Consider the following 19,166-nt stretch of genomic DNA (forward strand, 5'->3'; position numbering starts at 1 on the left):
AGCTCTTGATTCAACTTGATAAATGTATCTCAGTGTCTACTCTGTACCATGTGCACTGTGCTCGATTATGGAGAATCGAGTGGTGGCCAGGACAGACCACCCCTGCTCGCCTTCCCCCCACACACCCCCACCACCCCTGGGCCAGATGCCGAGGCAGGAGCCCAGATATCTCGGGAATCCAGCATTGTTCCTGTGAAGTTATAAGAAAACCTTAGAAAAATGCCTTCTTCACCCGAAGCGTAATAAGACTAGAAATATGAGTTTCTCCTTTAAGGCTGATAAACAACTTCTAAGAAATATAAAGCTTCCTAGCAAGAAAGAAATTTTAAAAAGGACAAGTTTCAAAGTGTACACACTTCCCTTCTCTGTCTGGATGAGAAGCCAGTGTTGTAAGAAATTTTTCTCTTCATAGGTATTAGCAGCGATTCTTTGGCTTTCGGATGTTTCCAGATACTCTGAAACTCTGTTCAAATAGTAGTCTAAGAGGCAAAGATGGTTAGTGGGAAATTTCATCTTTTAAAGTTGTATCTGCTGTAAAAGATCAGTTATAATTGTACTAAGCTTTTTTCAAAAAGCATTGTGTTCAGTATACTTAAAATTTTTAGCTGTCTTGATGGAAATAAGACTGATTTAGGATTTGTTTTTCTTTACAGTAGACATAAAAATAGCATTGACGATTTTTATGAATCTTAAACACATCACCAAAACTTGTTGCTTAATTAACATCTTTTGCCTGCCTTGAAAAAATTTTAAAGAGCTTTATTAAGATATAATTTACATACCATACAGTTCATCTTTTAAAAGTGTACAAATCACTGTTTTTGTTTTTTTTTTAGTTGTATTCACAGAGTTAGGTAACCATCATTGCAGTCAAGTTTTGACCATTTTTATCACCTCAAAAAGAAACTTTGTTCCCTTTAGCTATCCCCACCCTTCCCCCTCTGGCCCTAAGCCTATTATGTTAGTCTATTAACCATCTCTATAGATTTGCCTGTTCTGGATATTCCATATAAATGGAACGGGATTTCCTGACTTCTTTCATTTAGCATAATGTTGTAAGACACATGTACACTGCAGCGTGTGTCAGAACTCCATTCGTTTTTATGGGCGAATAATAGTCTGTTGTATGGATAGACCACATTTTGTTTATCCAGTCATCTGTTGATGGACATTTGGTTTGCTTTCAGGCCTGCCTTAAATTTCAATTATGCTTCATAGTTTGCAAAAGGCATGTGAGTATATGAACTTGTGGTCCCCAGGAGACATACCGTTTTGCCTTCCCACCTGTGTGAGGTTTTCCACAGGTCTCCAGAAAGGTTGTGTTGGAGATATGACCATGGCTCTGTTGATTGTCATAAAAATATAAAAATAAATATCACCATAGTGTTTTTTTCCCCTATTGGCATTTTCTTTTGTAGGGGTTGTTTTTTTTAAACCAAGCTGGCATATTTCTTTTCAAGGACTTTTTTCCCCTCTGCTGCTGCTAAGTCACTTCAGTCGTGGCCGACTCTGTGCGACCCCATAGACGGCAGCCCACCAGAGTCGCCCGTCCCTGGGATTCTCCAGGCAAGAGCACTGGAGTGGGTTGCCATTTCCTTCTCCAATGCATGAAAGTGAAAAGTGAAAGTGAAAGTGAAGTCGTGTCCAACTCTTCGTGACCCCATCCATGGACTGCAGCCTCCCAGGCTCCTCCATCCCTGGGATTCTCCAGGCAAGAGTCCTGGAGTGGGGTGCCATTGCCTTCTCCTTTCCCCTCTAGTCAGCTCATTTGTTTGTAGGCTTTTGTTTTCCCTAATTAACACATTTCTGTAAGAATGGTATGAACAGGACTTCCTTGGTGGCTCAATAGTGAAGAATTCACCTGCCAATGCAGGGGACACGAGTTGGATCCCTGGTCTGGGAAGACCCTGCATGCTGTGGAGCAGCTAGGCCCGTGTGTCACAACTTCTGAGCCTGTGCTCTAGAGCCTGGGAGCTGCAACTGCTGAGCCCATGCGCCACAACTACTGAAGCCCACACCCCTGGAGCTTGTGCTCTGTAACAGGAGAAGTCACCGCAATGAGAAGCCCATGCACCACAGCTAGAGGGCAGCCCCCTCACTGCAACCAGAAAAGCCCGTACAGCAACCACGACCCAGCACAGCCAAAAATAAGTAAAAAGAATACATTTGCTTATATTGCCTATGAGAATAATTTATGGTTTTGATGGAAAGCATTTTGATGCCAATCATTCATTTTTAAAATAAATACATTTATTTAGTTTTGGCTGTGCTACATGGTTTGTAGGACCTTAATTCCCTGACCAGGTATTGAATCTGGGCTCCTAGCAGTGGAAGCTCAGACTCCTAACCACCACACCACCAGGGAATTCCTGATGCTATTCATTCTTTTTTTAAATTTGATTTATAGGCCAGTGATTGAAATGCTGTGGATTAAAAAAAAAAAAAGAAATGCTGTGGATTAAATGGAAAAACAGAAAGGTAAAGTTTTTTTTAGTAAAAGAAGTAGGACTTCTTTTAGTCCTACTTAGGACATGTAAAAGAAGAAGTATTTGAAGTAAGACCGAAGCCTAACAATATCAGTAGACTGGATTCCTAATCCAGGGATGGTTGGGTTATTAAAGTGATTCTAATTTTTATTTTTAAAAAATTTGTTTGCCTGTTTAGTCTTCTTTCATTGCTGCACTCGGGCTTTCTTTAGTTGCAGCGAGCTGGAGCTAACTCTTTGTTGTGGTCCACAGGCTTCTCATTGCGATGGCTTCTCTTGTTGTGGAGCAAGGCTCCAGATGCACAGGTTTTGGTAGTTGCAGCTCCTAGGCTCATAGTTGTGGCTCATGGGCTTAGTTACTCCAAGACATGTGGAATCTTCCTGGACCAGAGATTGAACCTGTGTCCCCTCCATTGACAGGCAGATTCTTACCCACGGTGCCACCAGGGAAGTCTGATAATTCTCATTTTTATATTCATCAAGACCAATTCCTTGTTCTTCCTTAGTCACATGTTAGTTCCTTAAGCGTTGTGGAAACTGTGAACTTGATTTTTCTTTTTTAAAACCATTTTATTGAGGTATAATTGACATACAAAAAGCTGTACATATTTTATGTATGCACTTAATGAGTTGAACTTGAGTTTTCTAAAGTAGAGGTTATAGGAGTGAATTGATTTGGACAAATGTACTACTAATCATCATTTATTCTGTTTATAAGAAATGTATTCCCAGAGGATCACTCCTACCCTGTATTCTGTATATATGTGTTATCTTTGTCTGCAAAGGCTTTTTCTTATTAAGGGACTAATGACAGTGTGTAGGGAATTGCCCATTGCTGGTTCAAGGGTTTTTAGAAATAAGAGTTCCTGGAAATCTATCCTGAAGTCTCTACTTAAACATGGGAAGACAGAGTGATACCAGCCTGCAGTCTATTACTTAGAGGGTCTAAAGCAAGGGTTGTTAAACTTTTTCTGAAAAGGGCCAGATAGAAAATATTTTCAATTTGGAGCCATGTGGCCTTTGATGCAACTACTCAACTCTGTTGTACTGTGAAACCAGCCATAGGCAAATATGCAAATGAATGAGCTTGGCTGTATTCCAATGAACCTTTATTATGGGACCTGATATGTGAATTTCATGTAGTTTTCATGCATTATGAAATATTATTTTTCTTTTGGCTTTTTTCAACCATTTGCAAATGTAAAACCCATTCTTAGTTCAAGGGCTGAACAAAGTCAGGGGATTCCTGTTCTGCCTTGGGGTTTGCCATGGCTTACAGAAACCTGATCTAAACAAAAGAAGCACAGGCTAACTGAAGCGGGAGGCCTAGGCCTCAAGGCTGCTACCCTCCTCGGGAACATTCAAGGATAGCTCCCTGCTTGTCTGCTTGCCTGCCTACATATCCTATTTAGTGACAGAATAAGTCCAAGAGGGCTTTCTGAAGCCATTCGGTCCAGTCTTTGTATTGATCACCGGAGGAAGTAGAGGGCCCACAGGTGAAACAGCTCACTGTGGGTGGGTGGGGTGGAAGGCCCCGACCGCTCTTCTCATACCGTTTCTAGTCTTCTACTGGAACACATGGCCCTGGCTCTACAACCCACCATTATGATCACTCTCCAAAAATGTAACTCTTTAAATACGTATTTCAGGATTGTTACACTTGTCAGACACTTTAGATCTGTATATTTTATTTAAACATTTTAGATCTGTATATTATATTTTAACTGAGGTGTAAATTACACCTCACTTAGAAAAACCACACATATTTTATCTGGGAATGTCAATGGTAGGACTTGTCTGCTTATAGTGAAACATTACTTGGTTGATTAACTCATTAGATGACTTTTGAAAAGTAGGGGGATACAGTGCAGAGCAGTTAAGTGTTAAGTGGGGTGCTTTGAAGAGTGAGAAATGTAGAATGAGGTGTGGCTAGAGAGGGGTCAGGCTCAGGTAAGAGGAGAGCCGGGGAAAACACTCTCTGATATGAGAAGGTTTTAAGATTTCAGAAATAAACTTTATCATTTTGCTTGTGACTCTCAATTGAGTGTGAGAGCTGGGGACATAGTAAAGTACAAAGCAATTCAGACAGTGTTCAGAGCTCTTTCAGAGGACAGCTGACAACTTGTTGGACAGTGTCTCCAAAATATTATAGGCCCCTGGCTTAATTTTTTTGGTCAGGTCCCAGACCTGTTGCTAAGACATCCAGGAAAGGAAGCCTGTTTTGTCTATGTCAAGTGTGGTCTTTAAACCAAACTGCCACCCAGCAGAAAGAAAGAGTGGAGTCGCTCAGTCGTGTCCGACTCTTTGCAATCCCATGGACTCTAGCCTACCAGGCTTCTCTGTCCACGGGATTTTCCAGGCAATAGTACTGGAGTGGACTGCCATTTCCTTCTCCAGGGGATCTTCCCGACGCAGGGATCAAACCTGGGTCTCCCTCATTGTAGACAGATGCTTAACCTTCTGAGCCACCATGGGGGAAGCCACCCAGCAGAAGGTACTCATCATTTCGACCATTCACATAGGATGTTTAAATACTGCACAATCTGGTGTGGGTGTGCAGTGCTAGGGGTAAACCCAATTTAAAGCAGTCCCAAATGGTGTATGCAGTCCGTGTAACTCTGCCCTCCAAGACAGTACCCTGGCCTTTAGAATCAGGAATGCACAGGGCTGGAAGCAGGGAGGGTGCTGAGGAAGCTCTCTGGAGGCAGAGGAGGGAGAGAGCCAGCTATTGAGCACTGTGTGTGTGGGGCTGTGGAATTGTTAAAATCGAGTGGATGCTATTTTGCCCTCCAGAGGTGTCCAGTCCAGTGGTGGACACAGCACGACATAATGGAAGGAATTAGGAGCAGTGCAGTGCCTGCAACTGGAGACCAGATCCTGGTGGTTTCCCAGCAGAGTTCTAACATGACCCTCATCCTCAGGACAGACAACACGGGGACGATGCTGGCAGACGTCAGCTGGCAGAGGAGACTGGGGAGATCCCCCCAGAGTGACCCTAGCCACTAGCCAGTGCAGCAGAGTCTAGGCTGAAGAGGCCAGGGAAGCTGTCTGGATGCAGCAGGTGGAAACTGAATAGTTTAGGAAAAGATGTAATTCCTTCTGAGGACCTTGTCTGTGTTTCCTCATAATAAGGAGGACAACTTCACTGAAAGGCTTACTTCTCCTTTACTGTAACAGAAAGAGATTTTTGTTTTGAGAGAACATAGGCAAGAGGCCAGTTAGGAAGGTATTGAGTGAGTCCCTGTACTAAAGTGAAAGTGAAAGTGAAGTCACTCAGTCGTGTCCAACTCTTTGTGGCCCCATGGACAGTAGCTTGCACCAGGCTCCTCTGTCCATAGGATTTTCTAGGCAAGAGTACTGGAGTGGGTTGCCATTTCCTAAGGATCTGGGTAAAATTCATGGCATTGGAAATGCAGAGGTTCAATCTCAAACTGGAAAGAATTGAAAGAGATGGGGATAAGGGGAAGACATTTTCAGGCCAGAATAACTGCTTTAGCTTTCTTATCTCTTATCCCAGTGTTGACAGAGAAAAACAGCTTCCAGTTTGTGGTGTGATTAGATTGTTAGGAAGTTTGAGAAAAAACCACGCCACACAAAAAACCTTGGCTGGGTTAATGAAGTGATTTAAAAAACAGTTTGAAAGAAGTCACCAGTGATTTAGGGACCCAGAAAGGCTGTGCCGGGGTAACGTATTGTACTGAGACAGGAGTTTGAAAGGAGCATGGTGGGCTTTGGAAGAGGGGTGGGCCAGCCTCTCTGCCACCCCATGGATAGCACACACTAGGAGTCCCTTTTCTTTCTGGCTGCTTCTTGCCAGTTGCTGGGGCTTTCCCAGCGAAGTGTGTTTGTGGATAGGGGGGTTCACAGGGCTGGGACATAGCTCCGTTAATCTAAGGGATGAAAGCATTTATGTCTCCCTTACTGGCCCAGCTCTTTCCTGAGCAGCCCAGCCACAGTGGTTACAGTGGAGCACACCACTCCATCAGAGCACCCTCCAGCCCCAGCTCTCAGTCACTGGCTGTGGCTGCTTACCCTCAGTTCTACATGTAGAAAATCGACATCAGAAGAGCTGCTGCCTCGTGGGGGGCCTTGTGAGGGCTAACTCAGTTATGTCTGTGGGTCCTTAGAAGAGCGCCTGGCACAGGAAACACTATTCAAGTGTGGTGTTAGGATCGTGAATGGGGAGAGATTATTGTATTGACCTATGATTCTCTCAGAGCTCGGGGTAAACTTCAGTGAGTGCCTTGCGTTAAGAATGGACTCCCACGGGGATGGTGGGAGGGAAGGAGAGGCCAGCCGAGGAGTTGTGGGTAGGCAGCCCCTTCATCTTGTGGGTTCTCTCCAGCCCCCCTGTTCTGGTTTCCTGGCTCCCAACCTGCTATTATGGTCTAGCAGAAGAATGCAGAAAATCTAAGAAAGAGTTTTGAAAATATTAAACTAGAAAATTTGCATTTTCATAATAGAAAACTGAGATAAAAGCAGATAATGAAAAATAAAATTAGATGTTTTCTAAAAATTAAAGGGCTGATTTGCTAAAATCCAAAAGTTAAAAGTGGAGGAGAAAGATAGCAGCTGGCCCAGACTGTGCACTTTCTAAGCACTAATCACTGGGACACGATGGGCATCTTTTTCAGTTATCCCTTTCGATACCCCTGGGGTCTAGCAGCATTCTGCACAAGAGAACAGCATGGCACCACGGTGAAGTCACCTGTTAGAAAGTGACTGAGCTGATTTAAGAACCTGAACTCTTGACCACTTCACTTTGCCAAATGGATAGACCTTAATCAAAGAGGGGATGGAAACCCCTGAACAGCTCCCAGAGCTGAGCCTCCTCATGTCCAGAGCCCCGAAATGGGCTTCCAGGTTTCATGGGGAGCGTCTTATGGAGGAGAGCTGGAGGTTCAAGGAGTGAAGAACCCACCCCTGGCTTCTGAAAGCCCATAGAAACCAGTGGTTGGCTTGAGAGGGAGGCTGAATCAACCTTGGATTGAGCAGCTGGGCCAGTAGGTCCAGGTAGGGAATGTGAATGAGTCACATGGCCAAATGTAGGAAATGCCATGGCTTAAGCTCAACAATCATGGCAACCCACTCCAGTACTCTTGCCTGGAAAATCCATGGATGGAGGAGCCTGGTAGGCTGCAGTCCATGGGGTCGCTAAGAGTTGGACATGACTGAGCAACTTCACTTTGACTCTTCACTTTCATGCATTGGAGGAGGAAATGGCAACCCACTCCAGTGTTCTTGCCTGGAAAATCCCAGGGACAGCGGGGCCTGGTGGGCTGCCGTCTCTGGGGTCGCAGAGAGTCAGACACGACTGAAGTGATTTAGCCGCAGCAGCAGCAGCAGCAGCAAGCCCAACAATCAGTGGCTGTTACAGTGGGCCTCAGAGTAGGAGAGGCCATAGGGAGTGGTCAGGCCTGGGACAAGTTGACAAGCACTTGACCCATCAAAAGCGTAACTGCTACAGCTGATAGTCACATGAAGAGCTGTGGATTCACTGTTGCCAGCCTTCTGAATTTTTAAGAGAATCTGGAAATCCAGAGTTTTATGAGAAATCTTCCTGATTTTTAAATGTTGGCAACTTATTTAAGAAATAAAAACACTATGTGTTTGCCAACAATGTGCAAGCCAAATATACCAAAAATCTGTACTCTGGGCAGCCTCTTGGGGTCTCTGAATTAGACAAACAGTGGCAAATTCTTGCATAGACATAGAGAGCTCTAGCTCCTATAATGTCTAATTAGTACAGGACAAGGTTCTGGGAAGTCTTAAAAATGAGTCAAGACACCAAACCAGTCCATTCTGAAGGAGATCAGCCCTGGGATTTCTTTGGAAGGAATGATGCTAAAGCTGAAACTCCAGTACTTTGGCCACCTCATGGGAAGAGTTGACTCACTGGAAAAGACTCTGATGCTGGGAGGGATTGGGGGCAGGAGGAGAAGGGGACGACAGAGGATGAGATGGCTGGATGGCATCACTGACTCAATGGATGTGAGTCTGAGTGAACTCCAGGAGTTGGTGATGGACAGGGAGGCCTGGCGTGCTGCAATTCATGGGGTCACAAAGAGTCGGACATGACTGAGCAACTGATCTGATCTGATCTGACAGCAGTTGAGAGATGTTTGTGCAAAAGCATGGCAGATCTACCGAGAGAGAGGTAATGAAGCTCATCAGGTAGTGATTTTAGCTTTTGCGCACTATGAGTGCAAAGCAAGGAGATCAAACCAGTTAATCCTAAAAGAAATCAACCCTGAATATTCATTGGAAGGACTGATGCTGAAGCTGAAGCTCCAATACTTTGGCCACCTGATGGAAAGAGCTGATTCGTTGGAAAAGACCCGGATGCTGGGAAAGATTGAAGGCAGGAGGAGAAGGGGGTGACAGAGGATGAGATGGTTGGATGGCACCACCGACTCAGTGGACATGAGTTTGAGCAAACTCCGGGAGATGGTGAAGAACAGGGAAGCCTGGCGTGCTGCAGTCCATGGCGTCGCAAAGTGTCAGACATGACTGAGCAGCTGAACAACAACACGCTAGGGGTGATTTCTTTCAGCCCTCTGAAAATAGGGAGTGTGTAGGCCAGGTGAAAGGTAAGGATCAGGAGGAATAGAAAGGGAGCATACAACTGACAGACTGACAGCTTCCTGGGGTAGTGAAGGTGGGAGAGGAAGGGAGGGCGTAAGTTCGGGCACTTGTCCCCAGTGGCGGATGCAGATCAGGTAGGCGGGGCAAAGGGAGTCCAGAGAGGAGCAGAGGTCACAGATGGGGGATGGGGGCATTACTCGGGTCCCCGCTGAGGACAGATCTGCTCTTTAGTAAAATGACAGAAATGAAAGCTGGGTTGCAAAGGGTTGGGATGAGAGGTTTGGATAAAGGATGTCTCAGAAGTGGAAATGGTGGGGGCTAGAATGAGGATGTATACCTTTTACTGTAAAAATATTAATTGTAGTACAATACACATAACAGAAAACTTGCTGTATTAGCTGTTTCTATGTGTACAACCCAGTATAGTCACACTGGTGTGCAACCCATCTGCAGAACTTTTTCATCTTGCAAAACTAAAACTTTTTACCCATTAAACAACTCCTGATTCCTCTTACCCCCAACCCCTGCAACCACCGTTCTGCTTTCTCTCTCTGACAATTGTACGACTCTGTGTGCCTTGTAGACATGGAGTCATCTAGCATTTGCTTTTTGTGGCTGACTTATGTCACTTAGCTTTAAGTCCTCAGGGTTCATCCATATGGTAGCGTGTTGTCAGGATTTCCTTCCTTTTTAAGGTTGCATAATATTCCATTCTATATATACCATTTTTGTTTATCCATTCGTTTGTCCATGGACATTTGTATTGTTCCCACCTTTCAGCTTGTATAGCTTTTGGAAGGGGGGACGTTTTTGCTCTGAAAAGGAAAGAGAAAGTTCAGCTTCAGATGCTAGGATTACTAACAGGAGGGTGGGGATTGGCAGGACTGTTAGTAGTTCTGATCTGATGTTTTATATACAAGCCAGAATCTACCCAGTAGTGAATTAGAGAAGGAGATGCTGTCATTTGGCAGTTTTTGTTTCTGATGATGCTGTTATATGCATTGTTGGGGGTCTTGCTGCCTACATTGAGAGTATTTGGTAGGTCCTAAGACTTTATCAGGTTTTTTTCTCTAAAATTTTGCTGCTACTTGCTTCTTTTTTTTTTTATTGGAGTATAGTTGCTTTAGTTTCTGCTATACAGCAAAGTGAATCAGCTATATGTATACATATATCCCCTCTTATGTGGATTTCCTTCCCCTTTTAGGTCACCACAGAGCACTGAGTAGATTTCCCTGTGCTATACAGTAGGTTCTCATTAGTTATTTTATACACAGTAGTGAATATATGTTAATCCCAACCTCCCAATTCATCCCACCTTCCCTTCCCCCCTTGGTATCCATACGTTTGTTTTCTACATCTGTGTCTCTATTTCTGCTTTGCAAATAAATTAATCTATACCATTTTTCTAGATTCCTGAGAGCCACCAAATCAGAATCAAATTTTAAGGTGTTTTGACCTAGTAACATTCTGAGCTGATTCACAATACACAGTTTCCTTTTTTATAGATATGACAATGGATTAATTTCATCAATTCGTTCTTAATAGATTTGTCAGTGATTAAGATTTCGAGTGCACAAAACAACATTTCCAAAGTTCTGGAAACATTCCATCAGGTACCATATACACCCTCCCATATATATGCTTCATTCATTAAACAAACAGTGTATCAAGTGCCTGCCTATGTGCTAGACACTAGTCTCAAGAATCGAGGGGATGGGTCCCTATATTGTCTGTTATCTTGTAGAACTTACGTTCTAGCTTCTATTCTTCCTGTTTAGATTTCATAGTCTAGAGATAACGATAGCAATCACATGGTTTACTTACTGCTTTAGGTACATCACATGTTTCGATTTATTCATTCCTCACAACAACGCCATGAAGTAAAGACTATCATTACCTCTATTTCATAGATGAGGAAGCTGAGGCAGAGAGGTGAAGTAATTTGCTCAAGGCACACATCCATTACAAGTACCATGGAATTTAAAGCCAGGCAGTCTGGCTCCAGAGTCACTATACACCCCCTCTTCCTATGACCTCTGCGATTTCATAGCAAACGAAAGTTTGCCTTAAGCCAGGCAGCAGGCACAAGCCACACAGGTTCAAAAGTTTGCACCATATCCTGCTAGTTGCAGTGACTCAAGTATAACTCCTCAGTATAATTCCTTATCTTTGGAGGGTTTTCCATTTTCTTCACCACCTGTTAGTATTGGCTAACTCTGTTACTGGATTTGCTTAGTCATCTGTTCTAATGAAGGAAGCAGAGAAGATATTTTGAACTAGGAGGAGAAGATCGAAGACAAAATCAGAGGTCAGAGGAGAGTCAGAATCCTCCCAAAGTTAGGTTCAGATCTTTCAGCTGCTTTTTCTTGTAACTTCATGATATATGTCCATTTTTTCCAACTGGGCATTATTGTGTTACTGTCTTCCAATTTTTCTTTCATTTGTATGAACCAATAGTTTTAGTACAAAGGCTCTGTCTCACATGACCCCTTGGCAGAGGCATGTTGGAGTTTTCTCAAAAGAGTTCCTTGCTCCTACTATTGCCCATTTTTCTTCTAAAGCACATACTTTCAATACTCACTGTCATTAACATCATCACCAGGGAGCTCAGTCTATATGCACAGAATTGCAAATGGAAGTTCAGGAACGATAATTGATCATACCAAGTCATAGAGAATACAGCCAGTTTGCGTTTTCTTTATCCAGGTCAAAAGCTCAAATGGGATGTGAGGCATTGGGTCTTTCTTGGTTGAAACATACTGTTCCGTGGCCTGATGACATCTTGGAGAGTCTGGTAATCCCCTGCCTGTGGAGTGGAGACCTGCTCCTGATTCTGCTGGGGTTAGGCCATGCATTCCAGCACCGTCACGGGGTCTTCCTGTCCCCTGTCTGTGAACCTGGGCTCTGCATGCTGAGGGTTAGTGCTGCTACAGCGGCTCTGGTGCTGTGGCCATCCTGCTTCTCCACGTGCCCACTGGGGCCTGTTCTTGAGAGAGAGGTGTCTGGTGACAGACCCCGCTCCTGGCTACTTTACACTGGGTCACTGGGCATCCCACTGACCCCTGTGTCCATCCCAGACAGGTATTCCCAAGTTGCTGCCTTGGGCCGTGGCCCCCACTGCAACATAGGCCTGTCTAAGCAGCCCCGTGTGTGATTCTCCACTACACAGCCCTGGGTGAGAACTGTGTGTGGCCCTGTGCCCTCGTCCGTGCCGGCAGCCTTCTGGCCCTGAGGTGGCACTGCTTCCCGATTGTCCCCTGCTAGGAACGCAGTAGGTCACATCTTCATGGTTATCTCTGTGTCCTCGTTTCTCTTTTCTAGGGTAGATTCCTAGAGGTCAAATTTTGGTCAAAGGGTAGGCATATTTTTAAAGTGGGATGTAAGCCAGTGTGGCCAGCACCATGTGAAAGCAGAGGTGGCTGGCATAGTGGAGAAAGCGCTGGGCCAGGAGTAAGGAGGTCTGGGCTCCGGACAGGACTACGCAGCCAGCAAGCCTGGGCTTTGGGCAAGTCCTTTGGTTTCTTTTCCCTTCCCTTGGTTTCATTTTCTTCTTTTGTAAAAGGAGCCCTGTTATGAATCTGCTCAGACACTATCGTGCAGACGTCACTGGGGCCTTTGGCCCTGCAGGCAGGCGTGTGAAAGGAGAGTCTTTGCTGCAGTCCATAGTGGGCTTCCCTTTGCACACTGGTAATGGCTTCCTTGAGAATTGCTTCAGAGTTTCAAAGAAGCTATCACTGTCCTATAAGAAAAGAAAATCGAGATTACTATCTAAAGTCTAGTTCATTTTTAGGCCTTTGATAGACAGAGATCAAAGAGATTTCTCTCACACAGATGCCATGGATGTGGTTCCAAAGGTGATTACTCCAGTATTAATTTCACTTTCATATCTTTACAGGGAAACTTTATGGTGATGTACCTTTCATAGAAGAAAGACACAGACATCGGTATGAGGTACATCTTTCACACTAAATCACTGTGGAGTAAGGGGTCATCCCCAGTTGCTCAGCGGTAAAGAATCCACCTGCAATGCAGGAGACGTGGGTTCAATCCCTGGGTCAGGAAAATCCCATGGAGAAGGGAATGACAACTCACTCTAGTATTCTTGCCTGGAGAATTCCATGACAGAGGAGTCTGGTGGGTCACAGAGAGTCAAATGTGACTGAAGTGACTAAGCTTGCACACATGTATGCATTTGGGGTTAAGATTGAGAAGAACAGGTGGGACCCCACTTTGATTTTAGATGAGGAAACACCTTCTGTGAAGGAGAGGCTGAAAAGTTTGGGAAGGGGCCACTGATGACATGAATGAGGGAAGGGGCTGTGAACCAGGTCATCAAGTTGTCATCTATAACCAGTGTTGTGGTAGAAAACTTGTTCCAAGCTTCTCTTTAGAGTGCTTATGTAACTATATATAAAAAAAGATTTTGGTTTAGTCACATGAGAAATAAGATAGTTTCAATCCTCAAGTAGATTTGATATTTGGGGAGAGATAGTTTATTACACGTAATTCAAGGAAAGAAGCAAATAGGGGATGGCTATAAAAAGCTAGTCTCAAGGCTTCAAGAAAGTCTAGTTACCAGCCATCATCATGCAGTTGATTCCCTTCACCCATTTTGCCTGCCCTCCAACCCTCTTCCCAGCTGGTCACCACTAACCTCTTCTCTGTGAGTTGTTTTTTGTTTTATTTTGTTTGTTCATTGGTTTTGTTTTCTTTTAGATCCAACATGCAAATGAAATCATATTTGTCTTTCTTTGATTTATTTCACTTAGCATAATAGCCTCAAGGTCCATCCATATTGTTTTGCAAAAAGCATGTTTTTATTCTCTTTTGTAGCTAGGTAGTATTCTATTATATATATATATATATATATTCTCACATCTTCTTTATCCTTCAGTGGACCTTATGTTGTCTCCATGTCTTGGCTATTGTAAATAATACTCCAGGGAACATAGTGTGCATATATCTTTTTGAATTTGTATTTTCATGTTCTTTGAATTAAGTACCCAGACGTGGAATAGCTAAATCATATGGTAGTTTTAGTCTTAGTTTTTTGAGACGTGTCCATCCTGTTTTCCATAGTGATTGGACCAATTTACAGTCCCACCACCATTGTGGGACTTTTCTTTACATCCTTTCTCACATTTGTTATTCCCTGTCTTTTTGATGGTGACCTTTCTAGCAGGTGTGAGATGATAACTCATTGTGGTTCTGATTTACATTTACCTGATAATTAGTGATGTTGAACATCTTTTCATGTACCTTTTGGCCACCTGTATGTCTTCTTTGGAAAAATGTCTATTCAGATCCTCTGCCCATTTAAAAATTTTTCTTTTTTGGTGTTTAAAGGTATGAGTTCTTTATATATTTTGGATATTAACCCTTTATCAGATGTGTAATTTGCAAATACCTTCTTCCATTCAGTAGGTTGCCTTGTTTTGTTTTGTTTGTTAGTTTGTCTTTTGGCCTCGCCATGGGCTTGAGGGATCTTAGTTCCCTAACCAGGGACTGAACCTGGGTGCCCTGCAGTAGAAGTTCGGAGTTGTAACCACTGAACTGCCAGGAAATTCCCTGCCTCTTTGTTTTGATGATGGTTTCCTTCACGTGTGGAAACTTTTTAGTTTGATGTAATCTCAGAGTCCTACTTTTTGAAACTTATCTTTGGGCAACAGAAGATGGGCCTCCCAAATTTAAGGGCTGTGATTAGACTACTTCTCAGGCTCATTATGAGTTTAAAAATAGGCTTTGAGGTTTGACTATAAATTGAAATTAACTACTAGTTAGAGCATCACCAAAATGGAAAATCATATTCATAAGCTGATATGTCTGTATTGCTCTGCTGTCCAAAGACACTTAATTTCTTGTTTTTCCAGGTGAATCCTAGCCTCATCAGCCAACTTGAGCAGAAAGACTTAAGTTTTGTAGGTCAGGATGTTGATGGAGAGAGGATGGAAATCATTGAACTGGCAAGTAAGTGGGGTCTTCATTTTTGAAAATTTTTGTTGTGAGCTAATGTCTGTCTGTCAACTGTAAGCATACAAAGATATAACTTGAGACCCATTTTGTTTGTTCTTTTCTCCTCTCTCTTTTGAAATAAATATGCAATTAAATAGAAATAATATACACTAAATATAAAGTGTATGAAAAAACAGATCGCTTATAATACTATTTTGGGCTCTGTTTATGTGAACTGCCATAAAATGATGTAGTTCAGAGCCTACTAGTTCTTTCAGTAGTATGCTTCCTTAGCATCCTTGCCCCCTTCCTGGGGTGTCTCTTGTTCCTAGCCTCTGGGTTCAATGGTCTGGGAAAGGCAGGCAGCCCACTGTTGAGGAGCACTCTGCTTTCTCCCACCTCTGAGGAAGAATGGCCTGATGTTCTCCTCACTACTGGTAACTGACTGTGCAGTACATGTGACAATAATCTGTTGGATAAACTGCCCTTATTTATCGAATGCTTAGTGTATACAGGATGCTCTAAAAATGGTAGCATCATTTTCTAGAACCTACCTTTCCAATCTGTATACTTGGGCCCCAGATAGCCTGGACTGCTTACTCTTCTAACTTTTCTACTTCTTTTTCCATCTTAACCCATGTCACTGTTCTTCTACTTCAGATTCCATTTCTCTGTCCCTTTCGTTTTCTGTCTCTAAACTGTTCAGGTACTTCAGAGTTCCAAGCAGGGAGGACACTTGAAGTTGGGAAAGGCTTCTTTGACCACAGTGGCATGTTACCTGGACCCAGAAAGAAGGCAAGCAGTGGACACTGAGCATGCACTCACTGGATGCTTCTCACCAGACCCCTTGCTAGGGACTCCGTGTGCCTATGTAACTTACAAGGCAGGTGATGTTATTCCTACTCTAGAGAGGAGACTGGAATGCAGAGGTTAAGAAACCTGCCAGGGCCATCCACCTAGTCACTGGAGGGGCTGGATCTAAACCAGGCCATAGCCACCTTCTGCCACCACTTTTGTGGGACTTTATTGTTCTTCTTGTTTTCAGTGGACTTTACACCTAAGATTATTGATCCATGCCTGAAGTTTTAAATTAGAATATGAGGATATATTTTCTGTAGTCCTTTTGATAGAAATGTCCATCATTTACAATTTTTATAGTGTGGATCACTGTTTGGTGTTGAAGTCTCTTAAGTCTGGTATGTGAGAGGGCAAAGAAGTTTCTTAAGCAAATTATTGTTTATTTACTTTGTTCAAGTACATTACTCTCTTTAATTCTCCCGGCTCTCATTATCAGCAAACACTTAGAAGCTTCTTTTACTGTAAGGATTTCATTTCCTATTGACACTTTCAAACTTCATGTGGGTTGGAAAGGAAATGAGACCTGCTATAAAACCTTGAAATTTTAAAAAAGCTGACTGCAAGGGAGTTCATTTTATTAAGGAAAACTTCCCAGAAGACTTTGATCTTAGCTACTCTTACCATATCCATGAGTCTCTATATTCCTGAAGGAGTTCTAAAAGGAACAACAAAGCTTGTGATTAGTATAATGTCAGAATATGTTTCAAAGCAATTAAGAGTATTCTTTAAAAGACAATTTGACTGGTAGAATATCATTAAAATAAAAACTTTTCGGTCTCTTTCCTCATTTTGGTATAGGGGATTTTTTGAATAAAGTGATTCAGAGCAATGGTCCATTCATTCAAATATTCTTTCCCTGGCTATGACATGATCCATTGCTCATAGATCCATACTGTCTTTAGTGGTACAAAAACACAATATTGTCAGCTTCTTTCAGAGACATCCCTAGATGCTGTGCTGTAGGATTCATCACATCTTTAATTTAAAAGCTGCATTGGTTTCTTTTCTAAGGACAGATGGTTTCTCTTCTTTTCTTGCGGGGACACTTTCCTGAGAGGAGAGGGCATTCCTCTCACCAAGCTTTCACACTTGCTATTGCTGCTGCTGCTGCTAAGTCGCTTCAGTTGTGTGCGACCCCATAGAAGGTAGCCCAGCAGGCTCCCCCGTCCCTGGGATTCTCCAGGCAAGAACACTGGAGTGGGTTGCCATTTCCTTCTCCAAGTATAAAAGTGAAAGTGAAGTCGCTCAGTCATGTCCGACCCTTAGCGCCCCATGGACTGCGGTCCACCAGGCTCCTCCATCCATAGGATTTTCCAGGCAAGAGTGTCCCTCTAATTCAAGGAGGCTTCTTCCTAGATATGCTATAGTGGATTTCTACACTGGAATTTTCTGAATTCAGAGCTGTCCAGTAGAACCTGCTGCAATGATGGAGTATTCTGCCCTGTTCAGTATGGTAGCCACTAGCTGTTTAGGGCTATTTAGCACTTAAAATGTGCTCAGTTAATTTGAATGAATTTAAATGGTCACCTGTGGCCAAGGGCTACCATTTTGTATACCAAAGCTTAATTTTTTTGGGGGGGATTTCCAACTTTTGTTTAGTTAATAAGAAGTAAAAATGAAAACAGGCTTCCTGGGTATGTCTCAGTGAGTGGGGAATCCGCCTGCCAATGCAGGAGAAACAGGAGATGCAGGTTCGATTGGGTCAGGAAGATCTCCTGGAGAAGGAAATGGTAACCTGCTCCAGTATTCCTGCTTGGAAAATTTCATGGACAGAGAAACCTGGCAGGCTGCAATCCATGGGGTCACAGAGTTGGATGCAACTTAGCGACTGAGCAGAGCACAGCAAAAATGAAAAGAAACACAAAAACTGCTGTCTGATACTGCCACTATTTTATAAAGAAGACTCAAAGTAGGAGAAGGATCATCATCTGAAAACTGAAAGATCAGTCCTTGCAGGAGAGAACAAATGGTGACCTTGCATCAAGGCTTCTGAAGTGGGTAGTGAGTGCCCCAGGACACGCCTGGCCCCACAGGTGCAAAGGGAAGCGTCAGCTAATAGTCAGATGATGAAAGCTGAAACCTCAGCTAGCTGACCAGGACAAAGCGTCTCCAGGCTTTTGCATCTATACCTGGACATTTACTCTACTTCTGAAGTCCTTTCCTATTCTAAAGCTTTATAACCATTAGATGAGAACAATCTGCTAGACTGTTATCTATTTAATTACAATAAGGACTAAACTTTAAATGATAACCTTAGGAGAGTGGATATTGCTATTCAACCAGGATTTCCTCACTACTGAGCAGTAGTTTGGGGTCTTCAGTGGTAAGTGATGGGGATTTGTGATTTTGAATTCCACACTAGACTTTCAGATCATTTCATAGAGCATCCCATTGAAAGATTTAAAATTATATTTACTTCTTCTTATAAGAGTTATATTTTATCATCTTCATTTGATATATATATGGCCATTAAAATGATTTTTAAAGTAAGGACTACATATCAACCATGCTTTTACTATGGAAATTATGGGAATAGAGAGTTGCCCAATCTCCAATTAGGAGTTGCTTCCTAATCTGGGAATACACATAGTTTTTGAGAGCTTTGAGTGGGGAGAGGAATTTGTAATCCTAGAAAATTTTTACCCAGATTTGAAAATGTTGCCCATTAATTTTTACCGTTCACAAACAGGGGATTCCAGATACCTGAAAAAAACTATTTTTCTGTTCCTATTACATCTAGGAGAACTTAAATTGCTCATATAGGGGTTTCTTACAACTCTCAATATGTAACAGCTTTATTTGCCCTCAGAAGTGTCCGACTCTTTGCAACCCCACGAACTATTCCGCCCATGGAATTCTCCAGGCCAGAATACTGAAGTGGGTAGCTTTCCCTTCTCCAGGGGATCTTCCCAACCCAGGGACTGAACCCAGGTCTCCTCAATTGCAGGCAGATTCTTTATCAGCTGAGCCACAAGGGAAGCCCCCCAAAACTGGAGTGGGTAGCCTATCCCTTCTCCAGCCGATCTTCCCGACCCAGGAATCAAACCTGGGTCTCCTGCATTGCAGGTGATTCTTCCACCAACTGAGCTATCAGGGAAGCCCAATGTAAGAGATTCACTGTAAAGGTTCATATAATACAAAGAATTATAATGAAGAAAATAAAAATATGTTGAATTTTTGCCACCTTGAGCCATAACCACTATTAACATATTGAAAGGCCATCCTTTTATCACTTGGAGACTCTTCATCACAGGAGATAAGTTGTTGTTGTTCAGTCACTAAGTCA

The 19,166-nt window shown here is 43.0% G+C and overlaps 1 protein-coding gene across 9 annotated transcripts in view; it reads left to right on the plus strand.

Annotated features, from left to right (window-relative positions):
- Nucleotides 1-19,166, plus strand: part of CTPS2 (CTP synthase 2) — a 108,772-nt gene that overhangs the window by 69,771 nt on the left and 19,835 nt on the right. For all 9 annotated transcript variants that reach the window (XM_070783516.1, XM_070783511.1, XM_070783512.1 and 6 more), the window contains 2 exons: nucleotides 12,966-13,021; nucleotides 14,941-15,037. In XM_070783516.1, the coding sequence (XP_070639617.1) occupies nucleotides 12,966-13,021; nucleotides 14,941-15,037 (153 nt within the window). The remainder of the gene's footprint in view (nucleotides 1-12,965; nucleotides 13,022-14,940; nucleotides 15,038-19,166) is intronic.

This window comes from Bos indicus, chromosome X (genome assembly GCF_029378745.1).
Source record: "Bos indicus isolate NIAB-ARS_2022 breed Sahiwal x Tharparkar chromosome X, NIAB-ARS_B.indTharparkar_mat_pri_1.0, whole genome shotgun sequence".
NCBI classification, from domain to species: Eukaryota; Metazoa; Chordata; class Mammalia; order Artiodactyla; family Bovidae; genus Bos; species Bos indicus.